The sequence below is a fragment of the Haliotis cracherodii genome, unplaced genomic scaffold, assembly GCF_022045235.1.
Source record: "Haliotis cracherodii isolate W230 unplaced genomic scaffold, xgHalCrac1.p SCAF_1, whole genome shotgun sequence".
Lineage (NCBI taxonomy): Eukaryota > Metazoa > Mollusca > Gastropoda > Lepetellida > Haliotidae > Haliotis > Haliotis cracherodii.
The window spans coordinates 3,537,429-3,564,163 of NW_027266264.1; the positions used below are offsets into that span (position 1 = coordinate 3,537,429).

Consider the following 26,735-nt stretch of genomic DNA (forward strand, 5'->3'; position numbering starts at 1 on the left):
TCTCATTTATTCGGTGTATAGTTCTCTGTATAAGACACAGTATTGGCATAAATAAGCACTTGACAATAATCAACAGCAGCTTCATACACAGTGGAGACGAGGTTAGAAACACATTCACTGCCAGGCCTAAGAACGTATAAACTCATGTTTGATAGTGGCTAAAAAGAAACAAACAAGAAATGTTTTTGCATGGTTATGTTTTTGATGCGCGTTTCGGATGCATGTTTTGGATGTGTGTTTGCAGTGTTTCGCCGACTGTTTTAAATTTAGTAATTTTTTGTTAACGTTTGTAATATTTTGGTCAAATCCAGTTTTTAAGTATATACTTTCTTTTGCCCGATAGTTTACACAAAGGAGGATTTACTTATCTACATTCATAAAAATATCACATGAATAAAAATATTTTTTTAAATAAATACAAACCATGGGTATCACAGTTAGGCATACAGAATTATATGACGCATCATGGACGGTTTCAAGAAGTAATTTGTGGATGGAGTATTTACATTCGGCAGCCAGTAATATCACAGTTTATGTCCACAAACACGCTTTAAACCCATTAACAAATCGATCAATGATTCGCACGCACACATTATCAACATGATTATTAACATGATTATCTCATTTTATATATTATATTTATTACACTCACTCAAATAACACTTTTTTGAGTACAGATTCCCGTTTCGTGCCAATCACATTACGCTAATTACAGACTATGTAGCATTAAGAATACATGGAAATACATGTACTGTATTCAAAGTGTTTCTGCCATGTATTCGTAATACTATGAACATACTAAACTATATTATTTCATTGTTTTTCTATGTAACAAGATGACGAAAATCAATTACATATATACATAATGTACAGCTTGGCATCTTTCTTCCTATGGGTAAATTGTAGAAGTGTTCAGTTCACTATTGGCGCCTCGTTGGTTAAAGTAAACATGTAAAAGTGTCTACAGTAATCAGAAAAAGGTAGGCCTTCTGTGTTGACAAGTGCATACTAGCAACGATTAAATCAAAAGACGGAAAACATTAGTAGAAGATAAATAACTGAAATAACTGCTTAAGGCGGAAGTTTCTTATGAACGTGGAAAGGGTTTTATCGCTTTTATTTACAGTTTGTCACGGTTTGCTTTTAAATTAAACATCAGCACAAGAATATCCAGTCCGCTGAAACCGACCCCAATGGGCGAACAAGGCAAAATAGAAGTAAAAATTATGTGGATGGATCACTGATGACACCAGGTGTTCAGGAAAGGATAAATGTGTTTCTACAATATCAAGCAGGACCTTGACTTCTTTTGTTCTGGTTGACTGGGCGGTGGTTGATGTCTCTGTGGTTGCTGCTGAGGCGGGGGCTGTTGCTGCGGCTGGGATTGTGGCGGCGGTTGTTGTGCAGAAGGTTGCTGATACTGCTGTGGAATCCTTTCTGTTCGTGGTTGTTGCTGTTGTTGAGACGGCTGCTGTTTTTGTGGTGGTTGTTCGGGCTCTGGGGTCGGTGGTGGTGTGTCCTCCTTATCGCCAGTATCGACTTCAGCAGACGGAACAGGTTCTTCTGGTTCCTCATCACCTGACACAATAATATTCGGCACATACTGATCTAATTTGGTCAATAGTTCATCAAACTTTTCTCCATCCCATCTTTCCTGAACAGATTCATCCTTTGCAAAGTTGATGTACAGAAGCTGAGTGAATACCATGCTCATCGGACCAGATGGTGGCCATGTCATCTTCTCCAGCAACAGAGGCACTATTGGTTTCTTGAGGGCATCAGCGAGACTGACTTCCCTCCTGCAGTTGGCTGACAGAGAATACTTCGAGGTGACACACGTGAGCACGATCTTTGCCCCCCGCACACCCTTGTCAATTTTGTCATAGAGGGAGTCCCCACCTCCCATTTGGTAGATGTCCATCCAGACGGTGAAGCCCATCTCAGTTAGACGCTTGTACATGAGTTGAATCTGCTTCTGTTTTCCCCACTGGTAGGAGATGAACACATCAGGAGAGGCTGCTCCAGCCTGTAACAAATAAACACGGAAACAGTAAATATGTGACACATAAACAGTATATTTGATCACCTCTAAGCATGTACAAAATATTCTACCAACAATGATGCGACTTTAAATATTGTAATAAACGGAACAAAACCCTTTCCACATTCATAAGAAATCTATGCCAAAAGCAGAATCCATTGTATATCATCTAACTTTATCATGAGCATGCATAAGTGAATCACTATCAAAAAGTGAAATATTTCATGATCTAAAGGGAACACGTTTTTTTCCTCGTTTCTTTATGCAAACAAAACTCAGATAAGTGCAGTTCAGAATGAACATATAAGCCTGTGATCCACAAATGTGACCACGGCAAACATATCAGAAGTAAACTATAGTTAATCAAATATTCGGTCTGTTCCACCCACCTCAACCTCCTCCTGTTTCTGCTGACTGGCGGCCGTCATCGCCTTCACGTCCTTCTTTTCTATCTTGATGACTTCAGCCACAGGACACCACCAGTTCTTGTATTCTTTATGTGAAAAAAACATATATGTTATGGCGTTCTTTCGAATTCATTTGAGTTTCAACAATAATAGATTATTAGGTAAAAGATTTCAGAAATGTTTAAGATAACCCTCTCATCATTCGAATGTAACTATCATTTCAGCATACCTGGTGAAAGTTGAAATACAAGATATCTTGAATATCTTCACTGAATTATGCATTACATAAATATCCACACATGCCTCCCCTCTCGCTATCTATGCTTCCCAATTTGCCCACCTTTTTCCACCTTATGTTCCTCCGGCTTGACGTTGTTGTAGTTGACCTGCATCAGGAGTTCTTGGAACTTGGCTGCTGACCAGAATCTGACGTCACCAGTCTCCTCCCCAGGCCGGGTGAAGAATCGGATGAACAGATACTCACTGAAGATTGGCCCCATTGAGCCTGGTGGTGGCCAAGACAGTTTCTCCATCAACAGAGGGATGATGGGCTTACCCAGGCTTACCGAGAGGTTCACCTTAAGCCAAAACACAACATGTCCACATAAAAATCAATGCACTTCATCGAACACATTTCGAACACAATATGCCTTTTCGTCACAGTTTCTCAGCAATTGAAATTATTAACCCCCAGATGAATGATGTCATGGATGATTAAATATTCTTTTTCGGAACACTTGAAACTTTGATGTTGTTAGAAAAAAGACTTTGCTGTCAATGGAAATTATCCGGACACATACCTCTCTATTGCAGTTTGGAGACTTGGCATATTTCCCAGTGACACAACAGATGACGATCTTGGCTGCCCTGATTCCCTGGTCAATCTTCTCGAACAGCTTGTCTCCACCTCCCATCTGACCAATGTCCATCCAGCATGTGAAGCCCGCCTTCTCCAGGTGCAGCTTCAGAAGCTTCACCTCGTTCTGGATTCCCCACTGGTAGCTGATAAACACCTCTGGAGGCTCTGGGTACTCAAACTCTTCGTCCTCGACTACAGTTTCTGAGAAAATAATTAAACATGTTACCATTCTATAATCTTAAAACTATGTTGACAAGACATCAATACGTGATTATAAGACATTGTAACAATTGAACTTTCCTTTGATGGTGACAACTGCTGCAACGCCAGGATAAAGCTGTTGGAGTAAATACAAAAAAATATGATTATTCTACATCAGTTTAGTAGTGGGAATTGTGATCTTCAAAAATGATTAAACATTTACATAACGGTTGGTAAACAGATGATAAAAAAATATGCAATTCATGTATTTACCTGTCATCTTCATTGCATTCTCCACGATCACAGCGGCATCCATCCTGTCCATCTCTTGCAGTGCTGTCAGCACAGCGTATGTGGCTTCCCTCGTCTTCCGAGTGGCGTACCATTCATTCAGCATGGCCATACATGGGTCGTGCATCTGAGCCCAGCTCCTGATGTCATCATTGGTGTAGCCAAGACGTCTAGAGAGAAGTGTCCAGTCCAGAAGGTCTTCAGGGTTGAGTAGTTTGGCCACGTCTCTTGCCCAATAGGGAGCATGACTAAGCGTCTGGATGATTGATGAAAGAGAGTTGTAAAATTAGACTCCCATGATCTTTGTTTACTATACCGGCATAATCAGTAGCAAACGTAGCAGTTTTAGCAATGTTTGATATGATATTGAAAGGTTTAGATTTTGTTTGTTACCATTGAAAATGTTGTGTTTTTGCATCGTTATTCTTGAAACATTTTAGTTTCCTTCCTTTCAAACCATATTACTGTCATTCATTTCAAAACCAAAACGACAGGTTACCTTTCCGTCGAGTTCCTCCACTTTAGCCTTGGTGTCATCCACTGTCTCCTCCAGTTGGCCAATCTTCTTGCCATGAGCCTTAACATCTACTTTGACCCCATCCAGCTCCTCTCGCTGCTCACCCACCTCTTGGTTGAGCAGCACCAGGCCAACCTCAGTACTGGTCACTCGTGTGTCCAGTTCCTCCACATCTTCTTTTACATCCTTGATCTCTTCAGCCAGGGACTCCAGGCTGTAGGTTTATTAACACAGTAATTGTCAGGGGTGCGACTTTCAATAAACAGATCAGTGAGGCATGTTAGTTTTTGGACAGAAGGAAAGTATCATCGAATAATTCCATTCAATGTTCTACCAGGCATTACCTTAATTATGTCCTTGACAGTGCCCTAATATTCTCACCTTCTTCCTTCTAGGACATCCAAGATGAAGGTACACTGGTCCTTTGTTGTTTCTGTAGTAGTTCGTTTCCTCAAGTCCTCTATGCCTGGTTTACGACGCTCCAACAGTGGTCGGTATACACCTCCTATAGCACGCATCTCATTGAGACAGGTGGAAGTCACCATGTTGTCTTCAGGACCTCGAAGGACCTTCTCTAGGTATGCCATCACATCCTCTGCCAAAGCCTGTGTTACAAACATTTACTTTCCAAATGATTACGGACGTACCAAGATTTCCCTTAGTAGATTACAGATGTTGGACCTCTATCTGTTTGATAAATGGGTTTTGTAACCTGGATATATATTGACTTTAAATATGATATATTTTAACAAAGACCGACATTATGAACTATTTATTGATGTGGATTAATGATTTGAATTGCATAATCTTCTGGTTTGAAAATCATTTCCAGCAGTGTTGCTTGTCTGCGGATATGCCACGTTTATCCCAGCATGAACAGCATACTAGCTTGTCAGCAAACAGGAACCTATGGCATACTGTAAGGGGCATCCTCGCGATCATGGCTTTTGATAACATGCTAAATATGCAAAACCTACGAACATCTTGTTTTCTGCCAATCTCGCATTCTCGCACGCAAAATCTCGAAAACGCAAGAATGTTCCCTACAATATTCCATGGAAACCAGTACTGGATGATGTGTTTCTATGTGTAAGAACAGTTCCTCAGTACTCAAACACCTCTTATCCACGTTTGCCACCATAGCCGGTTTAAAAAACCGGATCTATATTCAAAAAGAATTTGTCAGTAAAACATGTGCTTTCCGAACAAACTACTGTCGTGTAACATAGTTGCCACATATCTGACTCGGAATCGAATAGTTCCTCAGCACCTGTTGTTGCCTTGTAGAACTGTGGTAGCATCAGATAAGGGCCCAGTTTAGTTTCATTTAGTTTCACTTTGTTAAATTTCTATACCTTTTTTGATAAATAACACTAAGTGAAAATGTATCAAACTTTCAGGGATCCATCATAATATCTACACTACTTTGCCTGTTGCCCCAAATGGAATCTTTTCCAGCAGATAAACGGTTATTCTGTGGGGTTGACATTTAACAATGCTTATCTGAGGAGTTTGAAAGCACTCTGACTCATTCTCTCAAAGAGATCATGCAGAATCTATTGTATTAACTGATATGTCAGCCTCAATGTGGTATTACAGTGTTAAGGCGCATTGATGTTTAAGTATATCAAGAACAAAGTACCTCGTCTTCACTCATAATGGCCACATTCTTGAGAACAATGAAGAGTTGATACTTGGCACCGTATTGGGAGTTAACATCGCCTTCCATCAGAGTTTTCAGGTGTGGGATGAGCTTTCTTGTTATCTTCTTGGAGAGTGGTTCCATGACCATCATATACATTGCCTGCATCCTTTCATCGCCTTGGAACATCTCCTCAATCAGCTTACCAATATTGCCCTCAGTGAACAACTGGAAATAGTTCAAATATATCTAGATAGTTACATTTTATGGTACCATTTTGATCAAAGTGCATGGTCAAATTACATTGACAAAGTGTCTCCTTCCTGTCATGAGTTGTAATTATTCCTCAGAATAATATATTTTGCTCAATCAGTTATTTTGTCATTTAATAATTTAGATTTATAAGCGTTTTCTATTTCCTACTTCATTTTTGTCCCAATCATGAAGAATAGAGAAAACACTTCTTATTTGGTGTCATTTCGATGATGGCATCAGTCATACTACCACCGTGAACAAAGGTATCGATGCCGTTACAATGACACCATAGTATGCAATAGAAGAGCGCCAAATGAAATTATCTCAATGTTAAGGAGCTCGCCAGTTTTGTTTGTTGCTCGTCAGGCTTTCAGGCTACATTACATTAGCACCGTTTGCTTTACGTTACTGAAGTAAACACAGAAACACATCATAACATATATATTTTGTAAAAGTATTGATATTTTAAACTTAATATTTCTTTTGCGATGATGCTGTCGTGAATCTGTGGAGGCACAGATACACAATGCGTTGGAGATGTACTCATGAGTGCTAGCAACGCATGACCTGTTCAGTGGTGGCTTTCTGATGGTAAGAGCCCGGTGTCAACAGATATTTTCCACATCTTTTCATGTTTTTAATCAAGGTGCTCACGTCATTTGACGCACTTTCCGAAGTAAGACCCGTTTTATCTCATGTATATTGATTATCGATGAGATCGTCTTGACCGCCATTTCGTTGGAAGTAAACGCAAGTGATATGGGAGGTGGAATCTGACTGGGAGGGACTGAGCAGGGACATAACTCGTAATAGACGCTGGTGGCGCTTCGATCGAGCCCAGAAATTCCGGCCCCGTTGCCAAGGGTGGACACTGGACTGTTACAGTCAGTTAGCTCCCTTGCCTTGGGACGATGTGATCCACAGAGCTTACATTGAGAGTTTCATCACAAAGAAGCCAAAACAATGTGGTCCGGGGCCCACGTGGTCCCCATCGGGTTCAATGAAAAGTCACTCCCCATGTCACATACTTGTAACACAGCATTTTAGAATGCATGTCTTTACCTTTGATTTTGATTCAAGCGATCCCATAGGTTATTCCATAAGTAATATAATCCTACCCCTATAAAACGGTTTGTATCCACTAACACTTTATCACACCAACTTACATTCGGTTGTTTCTTGGCTATCTCTGTACACCATTGTAATACAGACGACCGTTCTGGGGTGTCGATCAACTCGAAGAGGGTTTGGAATTGTTGATCTTGAAGTTTGGGGTAGTGTGGGTAGATCTGACTCAAGGGATCTTGAAAAAAAAGGCATGCGGTAAAAGTATTTGTACTGTAGGGAAATCCACTCGTGAAATCGTCCTCACTAACAAATTCAAAGCTTAACGAAAGAAGGAAACGTATGAAAGCAACCTTTTGCTGCATGAAGGAAGTATAACATTATTCACGTAAAGTCGAAACGTAAAACATACATAACAATGTGGAATTCTCTGTGTCCATGTAGACGTCCATCAGCTTGGGAAAGAACGGTGCCATGACCTTTGACCCATTCCCCACAACGACGCTGACCTGGGCCATGGCCATGTCAGAAACTTCGCTATATTCGTGAGTCGTCAAGTTGACAATTTCTCTCACCACCAGGATAGCTCGCTGCGCCTTCTCCTGGTCGTCCAGCTGTGGGCACAGAGACGAAGGATCATGATAAAAGTATTGACTGTATCATAATGTGTGGAACATGTATCACCTGGGATATAACCATCAAATTCTACCATGACTTTGGAACATAATTTATCCTGATTGCTCAATAAGAGGCTTAAAATCACAATACAGTAAACTACGGTTATAACGAACTCATAGGGACGACTAATTTTGGTTCGTTATAACCGTAGTTCGTTATAAGCATATATACAGCATATATACAACAAATGGCCGGGACTAAAAAATAAGTTCGTTATATCGGTCAGTTCGTTATAAGCGTGTTCGTTATAACCGTAGTTTACTGTAATGGATTTTATGTCTAAATGTTACAATCCTGAAGTCAGCACTTGCTGTTCAAAGTCTTGACTGCCCCAGGTTAAGCTATTCAGCAAGCAAAGATATATCATCAGTGTTTAATTGGCACCCACAGAGGTTATTTGCTGAAAGTATTCGCACACAACCCATCTATTCTACAGGTGAATAATGTTAAAACTGAATCGCTTACAAGGCTGAGAAATTTTGTCGCGACCGAACAGTACAGCTGGAAATAGATTGTGCTTGGTGTGTTAGTTTCCTCATCAATGAAGTCTCCCTTCATCACCGTCATCACGAAGTAGGCAATGACACTCAGGTCCTTTTCAGTTATGCTTTTGGGCTCTCTGCAAGATAAAGAATTGGCATTAGCCTTCAGTTACCATTCATCTGCCATTGCGTTTGTTTCATCTGTTTGAGTTTGTAACTTTTATCCGATTAAGTCTGCCAATGTCATTTAATCTCATTCTGAATGTCTAATGTATATGTCAGTCTACATGTCGGCATAGATTCTGAATATTAACGCTTTGTCTGTCCAAATATCGCACCGCCTATTTCGTCTAGTATAAGTTTCTATATATCCGTGCAGTGTAAATGTACTACTTACAAGGCTTCAATCGAGCTCGAGGCAAGCTTGCTTACAATCCTGCCCGAATAACCGAACCAGTCGCCTTTCCAGGGAAAGTTGGGATCTTTCAGGAAGGGCAGCAGATTGGAAAATGTCGACATTATCAGGTCCTTGTTTTTCTGAAAAGATACAATCAATGGAACAAACATTAAAATCCTGTGTTATAAACCCGTAAAAGACAAAAAACAACAACTGCAAGTTGGCTACTGTCACTGTCACGTTTTAGAAGAACAAATACCAGGATTGTTGTCAGTCCAGAATTCGCCATTCACAAGTAAACTCACCTTTCCGATGAACTCTATTTCATCTGCAACTTCACTTCCAGCTTCGAACAGGCGCCCTTCTCTCCTCTCGAGAATTTTCAAACTAAATTCGACCATTTTGTCAACCATTTGGGGAATGATACGATCCCTCCTGGAAACAGAATCATGAAGGCTAGAACTCAAGAGAGCATGCGTACTATACATACGTGTTTCACAATGTAGGTAAAACACCCACGATATACAAAGACGTACTTAACATGAGATATTTACTCTGGTACGATACATCTCTGCAAAGATTGGATCACCCCGTAGCTTACTGGTTCGGAGTGTTGTCCTGGACTAGAGATGGCGGACTATATAATGGAGTCTGGACAAGGATAGCCAGTGACTGAAAGCATGAGCACCGTTCCGATTCATCGGGGCACGATGACACGGACGTCCCAGAGTCGGAAACTCCATATTCTAACCCGTAATCTCTACGGGATGTCACAAGAGATTTTCAAGCTTGAAATCATAATTGACATGAAAACTTGTTCCTCAATGTAAATCTTTCCTTGCAGGTGAACATACACGTTTTGTAAACCAATTTCACTTATACATATGGGTAATTGTAACCTTACTTCAATTGATCGGCGAAGTAACTGCAAAAGTTTTTGTAGTATTCAGCAAACTCATTGATCTCTTCCTCTTCTCCAAACACTCGGACTGTCATCAAGATGTCCAGAATCTCATGCGCATCTTTCACATGCTCCTGAAAACAATCATCAAGATCATGGTACCACAGATTCCATAGCATGACAAACTCATTCCCTCACATCTGAGATTTCTTATTTAGGTTTTATTCGCAATAAGGATTCTATTTATAATTTTAGAACTAGTCCGTTTGACACATTCTTAACACACTGTACCAAATGTATTTTATAATTACTCAGTCTGTATATTCAATGTAGGATAATAGTATAGCTGTACTAATGTGGTCGCTGATTGTCTACCTTCCACTTCAGAAACTTTTCTGCTTCCCTGACGCATTTATAAGCCGCCTTGGCTGTCATCGGCTGGTTGATCCTAAGACATGCCTTCATCAGGTCTATCATCAGCCGACGGTGTTCATGAGTTCTGCAACAGATTCAAGCCATGTAGTACTTGTTCACATCGTTATTCAGACATGTGAGGCCAAGGTTACATTCAAGTATTCGCGGATTGGATTCCGTTACCACTCACTTCTAAGGCAGGCCAACTAACAGTGCGACTCGTCGTCAACATAATAATGTAAATTGTCGATGCAAGAGAATAACCCCTCAAGATTAATGACACATCTTTGATAACATGAAATGCTCTCTCCCTGTAACGTACTTCATCATTGTTGAGCTAACCATCTACATTCACATATCTACACACTTTTTTGTTCAAACTCAAGTTCATATTTTCAGGTGCAAATTCATAGGTTGATTTATTTATACACAATTTGTCTCCAGAATTTGACTATGCCAACTGTGTATCTCCAATGTTGTGGTGAAATACATTAATGTTAGCATTGCCTTGTGTATCTCATACACTAGCAAATCCTGAATAAAACAGAAAGAATTCCCACAAAAGCAGCTGAGTGTATGGAGTATCGTCGCAATCTTAAGGAAAGTTGTAAAATGTAAAACTGCCAGGATGATGTCCACAGAATATATTATACACCAATATTTGATACACTTTGTATAATAACTATTACATGCATATTTTCGCAATCCTACAAATCATTAAAAATAATTCGCTTGCACTTTCACAGTAGTTCTGCTTTTTTATCCCCAATTTATACCCACACGTCAACTATCTGAACAGCGCATGTAAACACAGATTTTGACATTTATGAAAATATGTATTATAGGAAACATTGCTTTCTTTGCCTGTAGAGATGGATACTTTTGTATCAAATATTTTAGATATGATATGATATATCAGGTTAGCATGAACACGGGACCTACTTGTTCATGGCCTTTATAAGAACATCATATACAGCTGCGTCAACAAATTTGACCCGCATCAGGGTGTGGTCCTCCAGGTTGGTCAACAGGTCAATCAGCTTCCTCGTCATCACAGTGAACAGCTCAGAGTTGCCCTTGATAAGTAGAGAAATTGCAAGATCTATTATTGCTGGGATAACCTCACGCAACGTTCAGCAACGCCTGTCGCGGTGAGTGGGCGGATGGGTGACGAGAATACTTGACAGCGACTAGCTGCTAGTGATTTAGTACTGCGTCTCACTGAAATACAGTAAACATGTGGTGCCCTCACGCAAGTGTCTTTGTACGAAATATGCCTCTGTTCACACAGAAGTGAATGGGTAGAGAAATTGTAAAATATATTATTGCAAGAATTCTTTACATTAATATTTAAAACGTTGGTGGCACGTGATCTTGTGTGTAGTCCAGGTCACAAATCAGGCAACGTAAAGTAATGATGGTCGCGGTGTATGGGCGGATGGGTGACTCTGGACTGAGAGCTACTTGGGCTTCGGTCCTGCGCCACACTCCAAGTTTATATGTGCTGTCTCCTTAAGCAAGTGTCTTTTTACGAAATATGCCAGTGTTCACTCAGAAGTAAATGGATACCTGGTAGGATTAGATGTTAATGTGTCTGTAAACCTTCTAGAGCCTCTTAACACAGCTTAGGTTGTATACGTAGCAGGATGTGTAATGCGAGTGCACACCGATCCACGCACGGGGATTACGATAATGTAGCGATTTGAAAATGCTTCAGTCGATTGATTTGGCGCATTGAAAATACACATTTGTGAGTGAGTTAGTGAGTATGGTTTTATGCAGCTTTAGCAATATCCCAGGAATATCACGGCGTAGGACACCAGAATTGGAACTGCTACTTTTACTACTCCTACTACTCCTACTACTCCTCCTCCTACTACTACTACTACTTCTACTACTACTACTACTACTACTACTACTCACACATTACACAGTAGTAGTACTAGTAGTAGTAGGAATAGTAAAAGTAGCAGTTTGAAGACCAGTAGTAGTAGTAGTAGTAGTAGTAGTAGTAGTAGTAGTAGTAGTAGTAGTAATAGTAGTAGTAGTAGTTTTGTTTGTTTGTTTGCTTTTTAAAGCCCCACTCATTAATAGTCCAGCTATATGACCGAGGTCTGTAAATAATCAAGTGTGGGCCAGACAATCCAGTGATTGACATCATGGGCATCGATCCAAGCAACTGGGATATGACATGCAACAACCAAGTCAGCGAGCCTGACCACTCGATCCCTTTAGTCGCCTCTTACGGCGAGAAAATGTTGCTGGAGACCAATTCTACCCTGGATCTGGTCAGTAACAGTAGTAGTAGTAGTAGTAGTAGTAGTAGTAGTTAAATATCAAGGGAAACTAAAGTAACACAATAACTAGTAACAGTGTCTAGACATAGCCGTGATGTCGGGTGGGTGTCTGTGTAATTCGCACCGTTATAGTAGGCTTGCCCTCCTCCTCCTTCGTGTGGTACAGGAAATATCCAACACTCTCTATAATAGGGTGGATGGGGCTCCCTGCCTTCTTGGTGCAGATCACATTCACAAAGTCCATGATGTCTACGTGAACTTTGTGCAACATGAACGTCTCGCTAGAATGATAATGTTGCAGTATTAGTAAAGGTTGTGGTTGGCATACAAGCTAATGGACAAGAACAGATAAGCCGGAGCCTTCTAGAAACTGGAGAGTTCAGTAAGATAGGTACGAGGGCCAATATGAGAATAGGGAGTGTCAACAGAAAGTTTGACAGCTGGAGGTTTAGACACACATTTGGGGAGAACGAACGGTGAAACAATGGACATGCATCTCACTATCAAGTGAACATCATGCAAAATGCATCATACAACATTAGTGGGTCGACACGAGTATCTGCAAACAAAATAACGCCACTGGTCTGAAGATGGCAAGGTGATGCTAAAGGAACACTGACTGTCTGCATGTGTTGTGGGTACTCGCTTACATGCCATGGCTAAAGGAACACTGAGTGGGTGTGAGTACTCGCTTACATGCCATGGCTAAAGGAACACTGAGTGGGTGTGAGTACTCGCTTACATGCCATGGCTAAAGGAACACTGAGTGGGTTGTGGGTACTCGCTTACATGCCATGGCTAAAGGAACACTGAGTGGGTGTGAGTACTCGCTTACATGCCATGGCTAAAGTAACACTGAGTGGGTGTGAGTACTCGCTTACATGCCATGGCTAAAGGAACACTGAGTGGGTGTGAGTACTCGCTTACATGCCATGGCTAAAGGAACACTGAGTGTGTTGTGGGTACTGCCTTACATGCCATAGCTAAAGGAACACTGAGTGTGTTGTGGGTACTGCCTTACATGCCATGGCTAAAGAAACACTGAGTGGGTGTGAGTACTCGCTTACATGCCATGGCTAAAGAAACACTGAGTGGGTGTGAGTACTCGCTTACATGCCATGGCTAAAGGAACACTAAGTGGGTTGTGGGTACTCGCTTACATGCCATGGCTAAAGGAACACTGAGTGGGTGTGGGTACTCGCTTACATGCCATGGCTAAAGGAACACTGAGTGTTTTGTGGGTACTGCCTTACATGCCATGGCTAAAGTAACACCGAGTGGGTGTGGGTACTCGCTTACATGCCATGGCTAAAGAAACACTGAGTGGGTTGTGGGTACTCGCTTACATGCCATGGCTAAAGTAACACTGAGTGGGTTGTGGGTACTCGCTTACATGCCATGGCTAAAGTAACACTGAGAGGGTTGTGGGAACTCGCTTACATGCCATGGCTAAAGTAACACTGAGTGGGTTGTGGGTACTCGCTTACATGCCATGGCTAAAGTAACACTGAGTGTGTTGTGGGTACTCGCTTACATGCCATGGCTAAAGAAACACTGAGTGGGTGTGGGTACTCGCTTACATGCCATGGCTAAAGTAACACTGAGTGGGTTGTGGGTACTCGCTTACATGCCATGGCTAAAGGAACACTGAGTGGGTTGTGGGTACTGCCTTACATGCCATGGCTGAAGTAACACTGAGTGGGTTGTGGGTACTCGCTTACATGCCATGGCTAAAGTAACACTGAGAGGGTTGTGGGTACTCGCTTACATGCCATGGCTAAAGTAACACTGAGTGGGTTGTGGGTACTCGCTTACATGCCATGGCTAAAGTAACACTGAGAGGGTTGTGGGAACTCGCTTACATGCCATGGCTAAAGTAACACTGAGTGGGTTGTGGGTACTCGCTTACATGCCATGGCTAAAGTAACACTGAGTGGGTTGTGGGTACTCGCTTACATGCCATGGCTAAAGGAACACTGAGTGGGTTGTGGGTACTCGCTTACATGCCATGGCTAAAGAAACACTGAGTGGGTGTGGGTACTCGCTTACATGCCATGGCTAAAGTAACACTGAGTGGGTTGTGGGTACTCGCTTACATGCCATGGCTAAAGGAACACTGAGTGGGTTGTGGGTACTCGCTTACATGCCATGGCTAAAGTAACACTGAGTGGGTTGTGGGTACTCGCTTACATGCCATGGCTAAAGTAACACTGAGTGGGTTGTGGGTACTCGCTTACATGCCATGGCTAAAGTAACACTGAGTGGGTTGTGGGTACTCGCTTACATGCCATGGCTAAAGAAACACTGAGTGGGTTGTGGGTACTCGCTTACATGCCATGGCTAAAGTAACACTGAGTGGGTTGTGGGTACTCGCTTACATGCCATGGCCAAAGAAACACTGAGCGGGTTGTGGGTACTCGCTTACATGCCATGGCTAAAGTAACACTGAGTGGGTTGTGGGTATTCGCTTACATGCCATGGCTAAAGAAACACTGAGTGGGTTGTGGGTACTCGCTTACATGCCATGGCTAAAGTAACACTGAGTGGGTTGTGGGTACTCGCTTGCATGACATGGCTAAAGTAACACTGAGTGTGTTGTGGGTACTCGCTTACATGCCATGGCTAAAGAAACATTGAGTGGGTTGTGGGTACTCGCTTACATGCCATGGCTAAAGTAACACTGAGTGGGTTGTGGGTACTCGCTTACATGCCATGGCTAAAGTAACACTGAGTGGGTGTGGGTACTCGCTTACATGCCATGGCTAAAGGAACACTGAGTGGGTTGTGGGTACTCGCTTACATGCCATGGCTAAAGAAACACTGAGTGGGTTGTGGGTACTCGCTTACATGCCATGGCTAAAGAAACACTGAGTGGGTTGTGGGTACTCGCTTACATGCCATGGCTAAAGGAACACTGAGTGGGTTGTGGGTACTCGCTTACATGCCATGGCAAGAAGTAACACTGAGTGGGTTGTGGGTACTCGCTTACATGCCATGGCTAAAGTAACACTGAGTGGGTTGAGGGTACTCGCTTACATGCCATGGCTAAAGGAACACTGAGTGGGTGTGGGTACTCGCTTACATGCCATGGCAAGAAGTAACACTGAGTGGGTTGTGGGTACTCGCTTACATGCCATGGCTAAAGAAACACTGAGTGGGTTGTGGGTACTCGCTTACATGCCATGGCTAAAGGAACACTGAGTGGGTGTGGGTACTCGCTTACATGCCATGGCAAGAAGTAACACTGAGTGGGTTGAGGGTACTCGCTTACATGCCATGGCTAAAGTAACACTGAGTGGGTTGTGGGTACTCGCTTACATGCCATGGCTAAAGGAACACTGAGTGGGTGTGGGTACTCGCTTACATGCCATGGCTAAAGTAACACTGAGTGGGTTGTGGGTACTCGCTTACATGCCATGGCTAAAGTAACAATGAGTGGGTTGTGGGTACTCGCTTACATGCCATGGCTAAAGTAACACTGATGATCTGCATGTGTTGTGTTTACTCGTTTACATCCCATGGACATCTTTCCGAGGTAAAGGAGTTAACTGACTATAAAAGTCCAGTATCCACCCTTGCCAAACTAGGCTGGTATTATGGAGTTATGTTTTGTCTGGACTAACGAGTCTATGCATAGTCCAATCAAAATCGCGCAAAGAAATCCGGTTCGTAAACTGTCGTGCAGATTTCGATCGATTGCAGGGTTTGCAAAGCATGTGCATCGCCAATTCGTTGTCAGCAGATATTTTCCAACTCCTTTCATGTTTTTAATCAAGGTGCTCACATGATTTGATGCATTTCGCGATATAAGACCCGTTTTATCACAATATATATCTTGATTATCGATCAGATCGCCCTGAATGGGCGCCACCATTTGGTGTGAAGCAAACGCAAGTGACATGAGAGGTGGAATCTGATTGGTCGATAGGAGAGGCTTGGAAGGGACGTAATTGGTAATAGCCACTGGTGGCGCAATGATCGAACCCAGTAATTCTAGGATAGTTCGGCAAGGGTGGAAACTTGACTTTTAAAGTCAGTTAACTCCCTTGCCTCGGAAAGCTGGCCATGGCTGAAGTAACAATGATTGTCTGCTTGTGTCGTGGGTACTCGCTAACATGCCATGGCTAAAGGAACACTGAGTGCGTCGTTGGTACTCGCTTACATGCCATGGCTAAAGGAACTCTGAGTGTGTCGTTGGTACTCGCTTACATGCCATGGCTAAAAGAACTCTGAGTGTGTCGTTGGTACTCGCTTACATGCCAGAGCTAAAGGAACACTGATTGTCTGCTTGTGTGTCGTGGGTTCTCGTTTACATGGCTAAAGGAACACTGTGTCCTGGATACTCGCGTACCATGCCACGGCAAAAGGGACAGTGATAGTTATAGCACAGGTGCTACTCACCCGACGGCTGACAGCAGCATCTTAAGAAGATCAGTTACACTCTTGAGCACCTTCTTGGACTCCTCGGTGGTGAGGTTGAGGTTGCAGATGATGTCTGCAAGACGCTTCAGGAAACGTTTGTACATCTCGGGGTCAACGATGCCCTGAACAACGGATAATTACATGCTTTAATCTCCTTCCCTCCCTCTCTCTCTCTCTCTCTCTCTCTCTCTCTCTCTCTCTCTCTCTCTCTCTCTCTCTCTCTCTCTCTCTCTCTCTCTCTCTCTCTCTCTCTCTCGTTCTCCCTCTTTCCCTATGTCTTTCCCTCCCGTCTAACTCCCTCGCTCTCCCACATACATATTACATGCGCTCGTGCGCGCACGCAAAACGTGTTCTCACCTTAAAGATGTTCCTGTCGTATATATACCACAGACTATGTGGAATGCGGTGGTGGATTTCCTGGACTTCCTTTGTACGAGTCAGGAACGTTAACTCATGGTAAATGTACAATTCTATAAACTCTGTCTGCGCTTCCGTGAAAGCTTCCTCTCTGCAATTAAGAAATTCCAAATTCTAAATTCCAAGACAGTTGGAAGGTAAATTATGATGTGGCACCATTTATTGAAATTAAAACGTCATGAGATATCACCATAAAGCTTTCAACCGAGCACTTTAGTTTTCAGTCTCTCACTATGACAATGTGAACCTGCGAAGTGTGAGTATATTTGAAACTGTCGCAAAATATATCCGCGTGTGCTAAATCTGTACATGTGAGAGTAGGATCAAAACATTTACAATCTGATACTCACCTGAAGCAGTCTCTATCAACGATGTAATTGATGGCTGTACCAAATGTGATGTCGAACCTCTCTCTGTCAGGCCCAGGCTCCCGGCTCCTGTACTCCCTCATCAGAAAGCGTACGTGACTCTTCAGCTTGTCTCCTGTGAGGTCCTGAAAAGCAAAATTTTATAATACTCGTGCATATTGTCAAGTAAACACCCACACCCAACCACATTCAAAATGTGATGTTCATAATACCCGGCTTCGTCATGTGCAACGGCGCGTGTTACGCAGATAAGTCAGTCAGTCAGAATGGCAGTCATGGAAGTCATCACGTGACTGTTTTCACCTTCTAAACACATACGTCAGTCAACATGGCAGTCATCGTGTGACTGTTTTTACCTTCTAAACACATATGTCAGTCATCATGGCAGTCATCGTGTGACTGTTTTCACCTTCTAAACACATACGTCAGTCGGCATGGCAGTCATCGTGTGACTGTTTTCACCTTCTAAACACATACGTCAGTCGGCATGGCAGTCATCGTGTGACTATTTTCACCTTCTAAACACAGACGTCAGTCGGCATGGCAGTCATCGTGTGACTGTTTTCACCTTCTAAACACATACGTCAGTCGGCATGGCAGTCATCGTGTGACTGTTTTCACCTTCTAAACACATACGTCAGTCAACATGGCAGTCATCGTGTGACTGTTTTCACTTTCTAAACACAGACGTCAGACGGCATGGCAGTCATCGTGTGACTGTTTTCACCTTCTAAACACATACGTCAGTCAGCATGGCAGTCATCGTGTGACTGTTTTCACCTTCTAAACACATACGTCAGTCAACATGGCAGTCATCGTGTGACTGTTTTCACTTTCTAAACACAGACGTCAGACGGCATGGCAGTCATCGTGTGACTGTTTTCACCTTCTAAACACAGACGTCAGACGGCATGGCAGTCATCGTGTGACTGTTTTCACCTTCTAAACACATACGTCAGTCGGCATGGCAGTCATCGTGTGACTGTTTTCACCTTCTAAACACATACGTCAGTCGGCATGGCAGTCATAGTGTGACTATTTTCACTTTCTAAACACAGACGTCAGACGGCATGGCAGTCATTGTGTGACTGTTTTCACCTTCTAAACACATACGTCAGTCAGCATGGCAGTCATCGTGTGACTGTTTTCACCTTCTAAACACATACGTCAGTCAACATGGCAGTCATCGTGTGACTGTTTTCACCTTCTAAACACATACGTCAGTCAACATGGCAGTCATCGTGTGACTGTTTTCACCTTCTAAACACATACGTCAGTCGGCATGGCAGTCATCGTGTGACTGTTTTCACCTTCTAAACACAGACGTCAGACGGCATGGCAGTCATCGTGTGACTGTTTTCACCTTCTAAACACATACGTCAGTCGGCATGGCAGTCATCGTGTGACTGTTTTCACCTTCTAAACACAGACGTCAGTCGGCATGGCAGTCATAGTGTGACTGTTTTCACCTTCTAAACACATACGTCAGTCGGCATGGCAGTCATCGTGTGACTGTTTTCACCTTCTAAACACATACGTCAGTCAACATGGCAGTCATCACATATCTGTTTTCTTCTGAACACATACTTTACATTTAGCATTTACTGACACTAAAATCAAGTTTTATCCAAAACTGTGATGATAATGATGGATGAAAACTATGCAAATTGTTTATTTAAGGTTGGCGGTTTACAAACTTATGTATTATACTCCACTGCAGAAAGACCAGGGAGTGTGTTGAAGCCCTTTACAGATGTAAAATCATGTACATTGGGAAATGTTGCACCTATTGTATCAATGTAGTGATGACCAAAACAATATTAACCACTAACTGATTCTGATGAAAACGAGGCACACGTATGAAACTATTTTCGAAATGTATTTGTTGGAATGCCATTGCCTTCCGGTCATAAAGATTTGAGATGTTATGTGATTTGTGAGGATATCTCTCACCGTAGAGATACAACGTGTCGTACGTACGTGATAACGTGTAGTACGTACGTACGTTATTCTAACCCGGATCTTCACGGGCATTGGTGAGGAAAGTCTCATAATACCCCTCACTATACGGATGCCACGTGCACTTACATGATAATACTCTTTAAACCCAAATCCACTGTTGCTAAGCATCAAGCTCCACAACTGCATGTGTGTCGTCCCCGGCCCCTGCTGGATCAGGTCGTGGAGGAAGTCGAAGCAGAAGTCATGGATGCGGGACAAGGATTTCATCTTCCCATTTTCCATCAAATCCCTGAAAAATAACTCTTTGGTGTCGAAACGTAGGAAAGATGTATGCAGGTTTTTTATATGATAAAAGACATGGAATTCCAGGAAAATGTTCAATACTCACTCTGACCAAGTCATCAAATTTTCCAGCACATCTTTAGCGAAATAATACTGATCAGAACTCTCTCCGGGGAGGTCGGGCCGACACACCCCCTTCCTCAGCAACCTGAACGCCCCAAGGAGATCCTCCTCGTTCACCACCGCCTCGTACTTGTCGGAGTCGTTCCTCTGCTCATCGCTGAATTCTTCTCGTTGGTGATGGCCCGCCGTCATGAAGTTGTACCTTCGTACCAGGTGCTCCATCGTCACTGTAGATGTATTGAGTGTGTGAGTGAGTCATCGTTATATATAACATGTCTTTTCTGAGAAACAGAGAGCGTAGTCACTGTACATACCATTCAAATCAGTCGACCAGTAACAACATTATCTTCGAGGGGCTGTGGGGGTGGTTGGTTGGTGGTAGGGGTGTTGGGGTGGTTGGTTGGTGGTAGGGGTGTGGGGTAGGTTGGTTGGTGGTAGTGGTGTTGGGGTGGTTGGTTGGTGGTAGGGGTGTGGGGGTGGTTGGTTGGTGGTAGGGTTGTGGGGTTTGTATTTGGTGGTAGGGGTGTGGGGTAGGTTGGTTGGTGGTAGGGGTGTTGGGGTGGTTGGTTGGTGGTAGGGGTGTGGGGTAGGTTGGTTGGTGGTAGTGGTGTTGGGGTGGTTGGTTGGTGGTAGGGGTGTGGGGGTGGTTGGTTGGTGGTAGGGTTGTGGGGTTTGTATTTGGTGGTAGGGGTGTTGGGGTGGTTGGTTGGTGGTAGGGGTGTGGGGTTGGTTGGTTGGTGGTAGGGTTGTGGGGTTTGTATTTGGTGGTAGGGGTGTGGGGTAGGTTGGTTGGTGGTAGGGGTGTTGGGGTGGTTGGTTGGTGGTAGGGGTGTGGGGGTGGTTGGTTGGTGGTAGGGGTGTGGGGGTGGTTGGTTGGTGGTAGGGTTGTGGGGTAGGTTGGTTGGTGGTAGGGGTGTGGGGTAGGTTGGTTGGTGGTAGGGGTGTGGGGGTGGTTGGTTGGTGGTAAGAGTGTAGGGGTGGTTGGTTGGTGGTTGGGGTATGGGGGTGGTTGGTTGGTGGTAGGGTTGTGGGGTAGGTTGGTTGGTGGTAGGGGTGTGGGGGTGGTTGGTCGGTGGTAAGAGTGTAGGGGTGGTTGGTTGGTGGTTGGGGTATGGGGGTGGTTGGTTGGTGGTAGGGTTGTGGGGTAGGTTGGTTGGTGGTAGGGGTGTGGGGGTGTTTGGTTGGTGGTAGGGGTGTGGGGTAGGTTGGTTGGTGGTAGGGGTGTGGGGTAGGTTGGTTGGTGGTAGGGGTGTGGGGGTGGTTGGTTGGTGGTAAGAGTGTAGGGGTGGTTGGTTGGTGGTTGGGGTATGGGGGTGGTTGGTTGGTGGTAGGGTTGTGGGGTAGGTTGGTTGGTGGTAGGGGTGTGGGGGTGTTTGGTTGGTGGTAGGGGTGTGGGGTGGCTGGTTGGTGTGGGTGTGGGGGGTGTGGTTGGTTGGTGGTGGGTGTGTGGGGGTGGATGGTAGGTCGTAGGTAGTGAGTAATGGTTTGTGAGTGGTGGAAGATAGGTAGAAGTTGAGTTGGAGTGAGTTGTGTTTGTGACGGGAATATGGAATAGCCATTGAGTGAGTATACTCAACTGTAAAACTAGTTCTCTCTCTAGAGGAATGTTCAGAATGTATTATTGCAACAGCCGCCTTGTGAATGTCTCCAGAGACCAGATGTACAGACTCCAGAAGCGCCAGAATTCAAGAGTCGTTTGCAGAACAGCTAAAAATCAACCACATCACTCCTACCACGGTTCGCACTGAGTACAAGAGATCATTCTGAGTGCATACACGTTTCAAAAACAAATATCTCACTGAACTCTTACCACTCTACTCTCCTCAGAGAACCCTCCGATCTCAACAACAGAAACTATTTTCTATTCAGAAAATCAGAACATCCACGTTTGACGAAAGAACCTTCTTCTATTCCGCAGCGATTCTATGGAACTCTCTTCTAGATAATTTCTTCTGCCATGGACGCTTCTATATTTTCTCTGCGTTTCGCTCTGACCCATGGGTAGCTAATGATATTTATCTGATAACTGTAATACACAGGTGCTCCGTATTGCGTTTATATTATGTAATGACCTGTTGCCACAACACAACATAACATACTCTATATATATCAAGGGTCGATATCACAAACATGGCATGAAAGTACACTGGTTTCTAGACGTACATCCTGTAAGAGTATGTCAATATGCCTTTGTCATATTTTAGGAATCCTCAAAGAAGAAATCGATTACAATAGACTATAACCGACTATCGTCGTCTCTAGGAATTTAGCGACACAACATGTGACCATGTTTACTTTAAAAGGTGTTTTCTTTACAGGCCGTGTGGTTTCTTTACAGACTGGCGACGTATACAATAAAGAATTGAATGGACTGACGTCGCATGGCAGGGGTACTGCTGTAGAAGCGCCAGGCAATCGATATTTACTTTTTCAAGCATATTGTGTGAATGGCGGGTGCTATCGGTAGAGCAAGACATGCTTACCTTTTTTGCGAACACCTGATTTCCAGGGGTCCATTCATATAATTTCCACAGATATTTGGGATCTGTTTCGGCAGAAAATCTAGGATGGTTATTCGCTTGCATTGACGATTTATATATCTTATATTTGACGTGTTTTATATGATCTAGCACCTTTGACAGTGCCGTGCCTGTGGTAGTTTGCGTTCGAACCCTGTCCTCGCAGTGATTCATGGTTATGTCGATTTCATACCACGCATCACACTCCAACCTCTGATTGGTTCATAAATCATGTATACAATTAATTGCCCAATAACTTGAGATTAAATTCTAATCGCCTGATCAGATGATATTAGAAAAGACAAGATGTACTAGTTTAGCGTGTTTATCTAACCGAACAAACGTGTTAACGTACATAATTTGAAAGTGGTGACGATTCCAATATGTGGTTAAACTCTATCATCACTTCGTTGCCAGAGAAAGTGACGTATCATAAAAAATGAAAGGACATATAACAAATTTAAGAGTGTGAGAATTTGCGTTGTTTTTCACTATAAAATGCGATTGGCAGTAAAATAAAAACGACAAAACTCTTTCCTTATCCATAAGAACAAAAAACAGCGTCGACTGTACGACAATGTTATAAGCAAGCGTTTATGAATCACTATCAAATAGTGATGATTCCAGGTGTTCGCGAAAAGTGAGCGTATCCTGACCCATCGGAGGCAAGTCAAAATAAGGAATTGCATCGGACATCATCAAATTTGAAAATGTCCTCTTCTCTGAAAAATTTTGAAAACTCTACTGAAGCCTTGACTTCTGAGAAAGAGTCGTATGACGCTCTTTGAAATCGTGGAAGACGGAGCATGCTCGAGTGTACCTTTAAAGTTGTGCAATGAAGACCCCAAGGGCTGGAAATCGACATAAGGGGAAAGTTGACGATTGGAAAGTTGAAGTCATACAGTGGAGAGTGTTTTGACGCTCATAATCTTTATGCATAGATCGAAATATGAAACAGATGAAGCGGTCTCACTGGTCTCCTTTACTTCTAGTTCAGGTAGGTAAATCGGTGGAAGGGAATTGGCTATTTGAAGGTTATTGAACGGTATCAGACCATCGATATACCTGAAGCTTAGGTTCAGCTTCTTTGCCAATAACTTTGTTTTGACTTTGGCAATCCGAGCAGAAATTCTGAATCAAATGCAAAAAGAAACGGATCAAAATCAAAAGTAGCGCAACTGGTGCCCATGCAGATACCAACTTCAAACACGACGCAAAAAGTCGTTATTTATTTATTTGAGCAGTCTTTATTTGAAAGAGGTATAAATATACTCGGAAAATAGAATGAGGATTCGCTATGGACATTGTGAAGAGACTAAAGTTGTTTGAAGAGGCGGTCCTTTAGTTTATGTTGTGTTATCAATATATACATATTGGGGCGTGTTATTACGCATAGTCTGACCGTGACACCGCAACAAGTAAAGTGAAATTGGCTCCTTCGTGGGGTGGAAATACAGCTCTTCTGAACGTTAGAACAACATATTCAGGAGGTTCCCTCATATTAAGCCGTTTGGTAAATCGAGTCAACCCCTCACTGTGTAGTAATGTAATTTCTCTACGCATTGTGTAGCAGCAGAAAATATGTAAAATGCATTAAAACGACCTGTTGTCTTTGTTCGACCTGTTGTCTTTGTTCATATTCACATGGGTTTCCAAACCAGAAAAGTACCTTAAAATGTTTTCAACTTTTTTTCGAATATCTATACCTCTTTCTTCACTTTTATTCTAAAACTATTGACTTAGAAATATGGTGTGTTTCACACATACCTTTTCTCCTTGTGTTTCTTTAACATTAATGATGAAGGGGCTTTGGGGTAGCCTAATGGTTAAAGTGTTCGCTCGTCACGCTTACGACCCTAGTTCGATTCCCCACATGGATCAAAATGCGGCGTAAAACAATACCCAGGCACTGATGATGAACACCGTCATATGACGTACGTCACCATGCCCAACTATGTAACTAACAACGAAACCAGGGAGTCTCTGTAAGTATCCCTGGTAAAACATGCCTTATCAGTCAACTCTGTAGTGTGTCGGATGTCCTTAATACAATAAAGCGTGCTGACATGGAATACTTTGTCTGCACGCTGTATATAACGGTTGCAATGTTTGTTCACGCGTCTGTTGCTACTGGCATTGTTCTTAGTGTGTTACTACCAGATGCATCAATAATCCAATTCCTGCGACACACAAAATGCCAATTTTATCCGAAACTCATATCAGTATATTGAATTAGGGTGTTGGAAATGAAAATATAAACATTGACAAGCGACAAAACACGAATCAAAATGCAAATGATTGATTATAGTATGGACGGTATTGTTATGAAAATAACAGGCCGCTTGGCGTGTTGTTCGCTTGTTCTGCACAGAGTTACTCCCCTTTCCTACTCCCCTTCCCATATCTATCTGTGCTGCAATCATTGCTTTTTTAAATAGACCCATCTGATTAGTCTGAATGATAGATAGTGAGTATGGTTTTACGCCCCTTTTAGCAATATTGCTGGAATATTGCTATAAGCGGCGTAAAGCCATACTCACTCACTCACTTACAATGAGGAGTAGCATCTAATAATTAATGGCAGTTAAGTTATTCGAGAGACATGCAAGTCATGATATTTAGACAATGGTTGTCTTGAATCGGTCGCTAAATCAGATGTATCGTTATTCTATCCTTAAAATCGGCTAGTCTAGATAAGTGGTCAGGGCAGTCTTATATGTTCGTATTATCTATTTAATGTAGGAATTATGATTTCAACTAATCATCATTTTCTTAGAAATTTTGTATGTCAACTAACAGGAGAAAAGGGTACTGCTCTTCAATTTTTATTGTAATGTATTTCGGTGACATTGATTTCAGTGGATATGCTGACCGGTAATTATAATGTTTTCTCACGATTTTTACTGTTACTTCATGTGTGACCGGTGCAGTGTGACCCATTATCAGTTGTGAGTCTCTATTGCTGTGTGTAAAGGCCACGTTTCCCTACGATTCAGACGATGTATGCTGTGCTTAGAAGGAAGGTTGAACAAATACATATAATTATGCTTCACCTTTGCTTGTCTAACGGTAATTAATATACATAAGCAACATTTAACATCAAGTTGTGGTGGATATCACACAGAAAGTATCATTGTATGAAAAAGACAAAATTATTTAAATGTCAGTAAAGACAAGATATTTTATGGATAACAACCTTTTATTCTATTATGATGCGAAATTTTGGTACAGGTCCTAATACCGTTGATAACGGTAAAATATCCCGTCTTTACTGTTACTTACCAACTTCTAAAGAAGACAGTCAAACAGTTCGATATAAAAGTCTATGTTCATATTTACCTATGACTTCCAGTTACGCTTGTCAAGTCAAGTCGTTGTAACCGCTAATCCAAAACAGCACACAATAAACTCCAATCAGTAGTGTGTCCAATATCCAGATAAAGAGTATATTAACACCATACTGTACGCCGCACAAGCTCCGTACGAATACGGATCGATACCTCCTCGTTTTGTGTTAAGGCTCAGCGGGGGCCGCTACACAGGTCGGTGTGTCACAAACACCAAGCCCTCGTCACTGTCGGCGGAATGACAAGCCTCGAGATAGCTGTCTCTACCGGACTGCAGTCATTCAGTCAGCAAATATTGCTACCATGGCAACATGTAAACAAATAAGCAAATTGACAATGCAATACTACTTCATAATACAACGAGGCCGCTAGTATCTTTTTTCTGTTCTTCTCCCATAGACCCGTTGCTGAATTACTGGCGCATGTAAATACGTATTCAAGAGAACTGCGAAATGTATTGAACGGAATAGAACACACAACATATTCATGTAGTGCAACAATGCTCATGTCAAGAGGAGGTAAATCTTCCTGCAATTATTCTCAAAGCTATAGTTTACCACACCTCGGAGGGTCGGTTCAAAATCCCATCTCTAAACTCATTGATTAACGCAGAAAGCGGGAAAATCAGCGTACTCCACAAACTAGGGTAAAGGTTGCGTGTGTATTTCATAACCTGCTATTTTTAGAATTGTCGTCGAAGTTGAGTTACCGTATTCGACGTAATTAGCGCCCAGGGCGCTCTCAAAATTAGAAATAGGGGGCTCTTATTAGAAAATTATTTTGGAATGAAACATAAATTTCGTGGTTCATGCGGACAGCCTGAAATGTTTATATACGAGAGATACATT

At 42.6% G+C, this 26,735-nt stretch overlaps 1 protein-coding gene across 3 annotated transcripts; it reads right to left on the reverse strand.

The window, feature by feature from the left end:
* On the reverse strand, positions 1-26,109 carry LOC139471538 (uncharacterized). 3 transcript variants are annotated; one of them, XM_071253918.1, is made up of 23 exons: positions 25,880-26,109; positions 20,005-20,248; positions 19,743-19,905; positions 17,637-17,779; positions 17,227-17,377; positions 16,849-16,991; positions 12,572-12,728; positions 11,093-11,226; positions 10,112-10,235; positions 9,740-9,870; positions 9,141-9,270; positions 8,836-8,975; positions 8,422-8,575; positions 7,691-7,892; positions 7,380-7,516; positions 5,959-6,186; positions 4,698-4,921; positions 4,299-4,530; positions 3,782-4,055; positions 3,249-3,508; positions 2,789-3,026; positions 2,431-2,534; positions 1-2,026 (listed from the first exon to the last, which is right to left on the reverse strand). In XM_071253918.1, exons 2-23 carry the CDS (start codon positions 20,241-20,243, stop codon positions 1,280-1,282), a joined length of 4,455 nt encoding a protein of 1,484 aa, XP_071110019.1. In that variant the 5' UTR covers positions 20,244-20,248; positions 25,880-26,109; the 3' UTR covers positions 1-1,279. The 3 variants fall into 3 exon arrangements, 2 of the variants coding, with proteins under 2 accessions (XP_071110019.1, XP_071110024.1); XM_071253923.1 differs by lacking the exon at positions 25,880-26,109 and adding an exon at positions 21,832-21,884; XR_011653844.1 differs by having other exon boundaries at positions 1,944-2,026; positions 2,799-3,026.
* Positions 26,110-26,735: the final 626 nt, after the last annotated feature.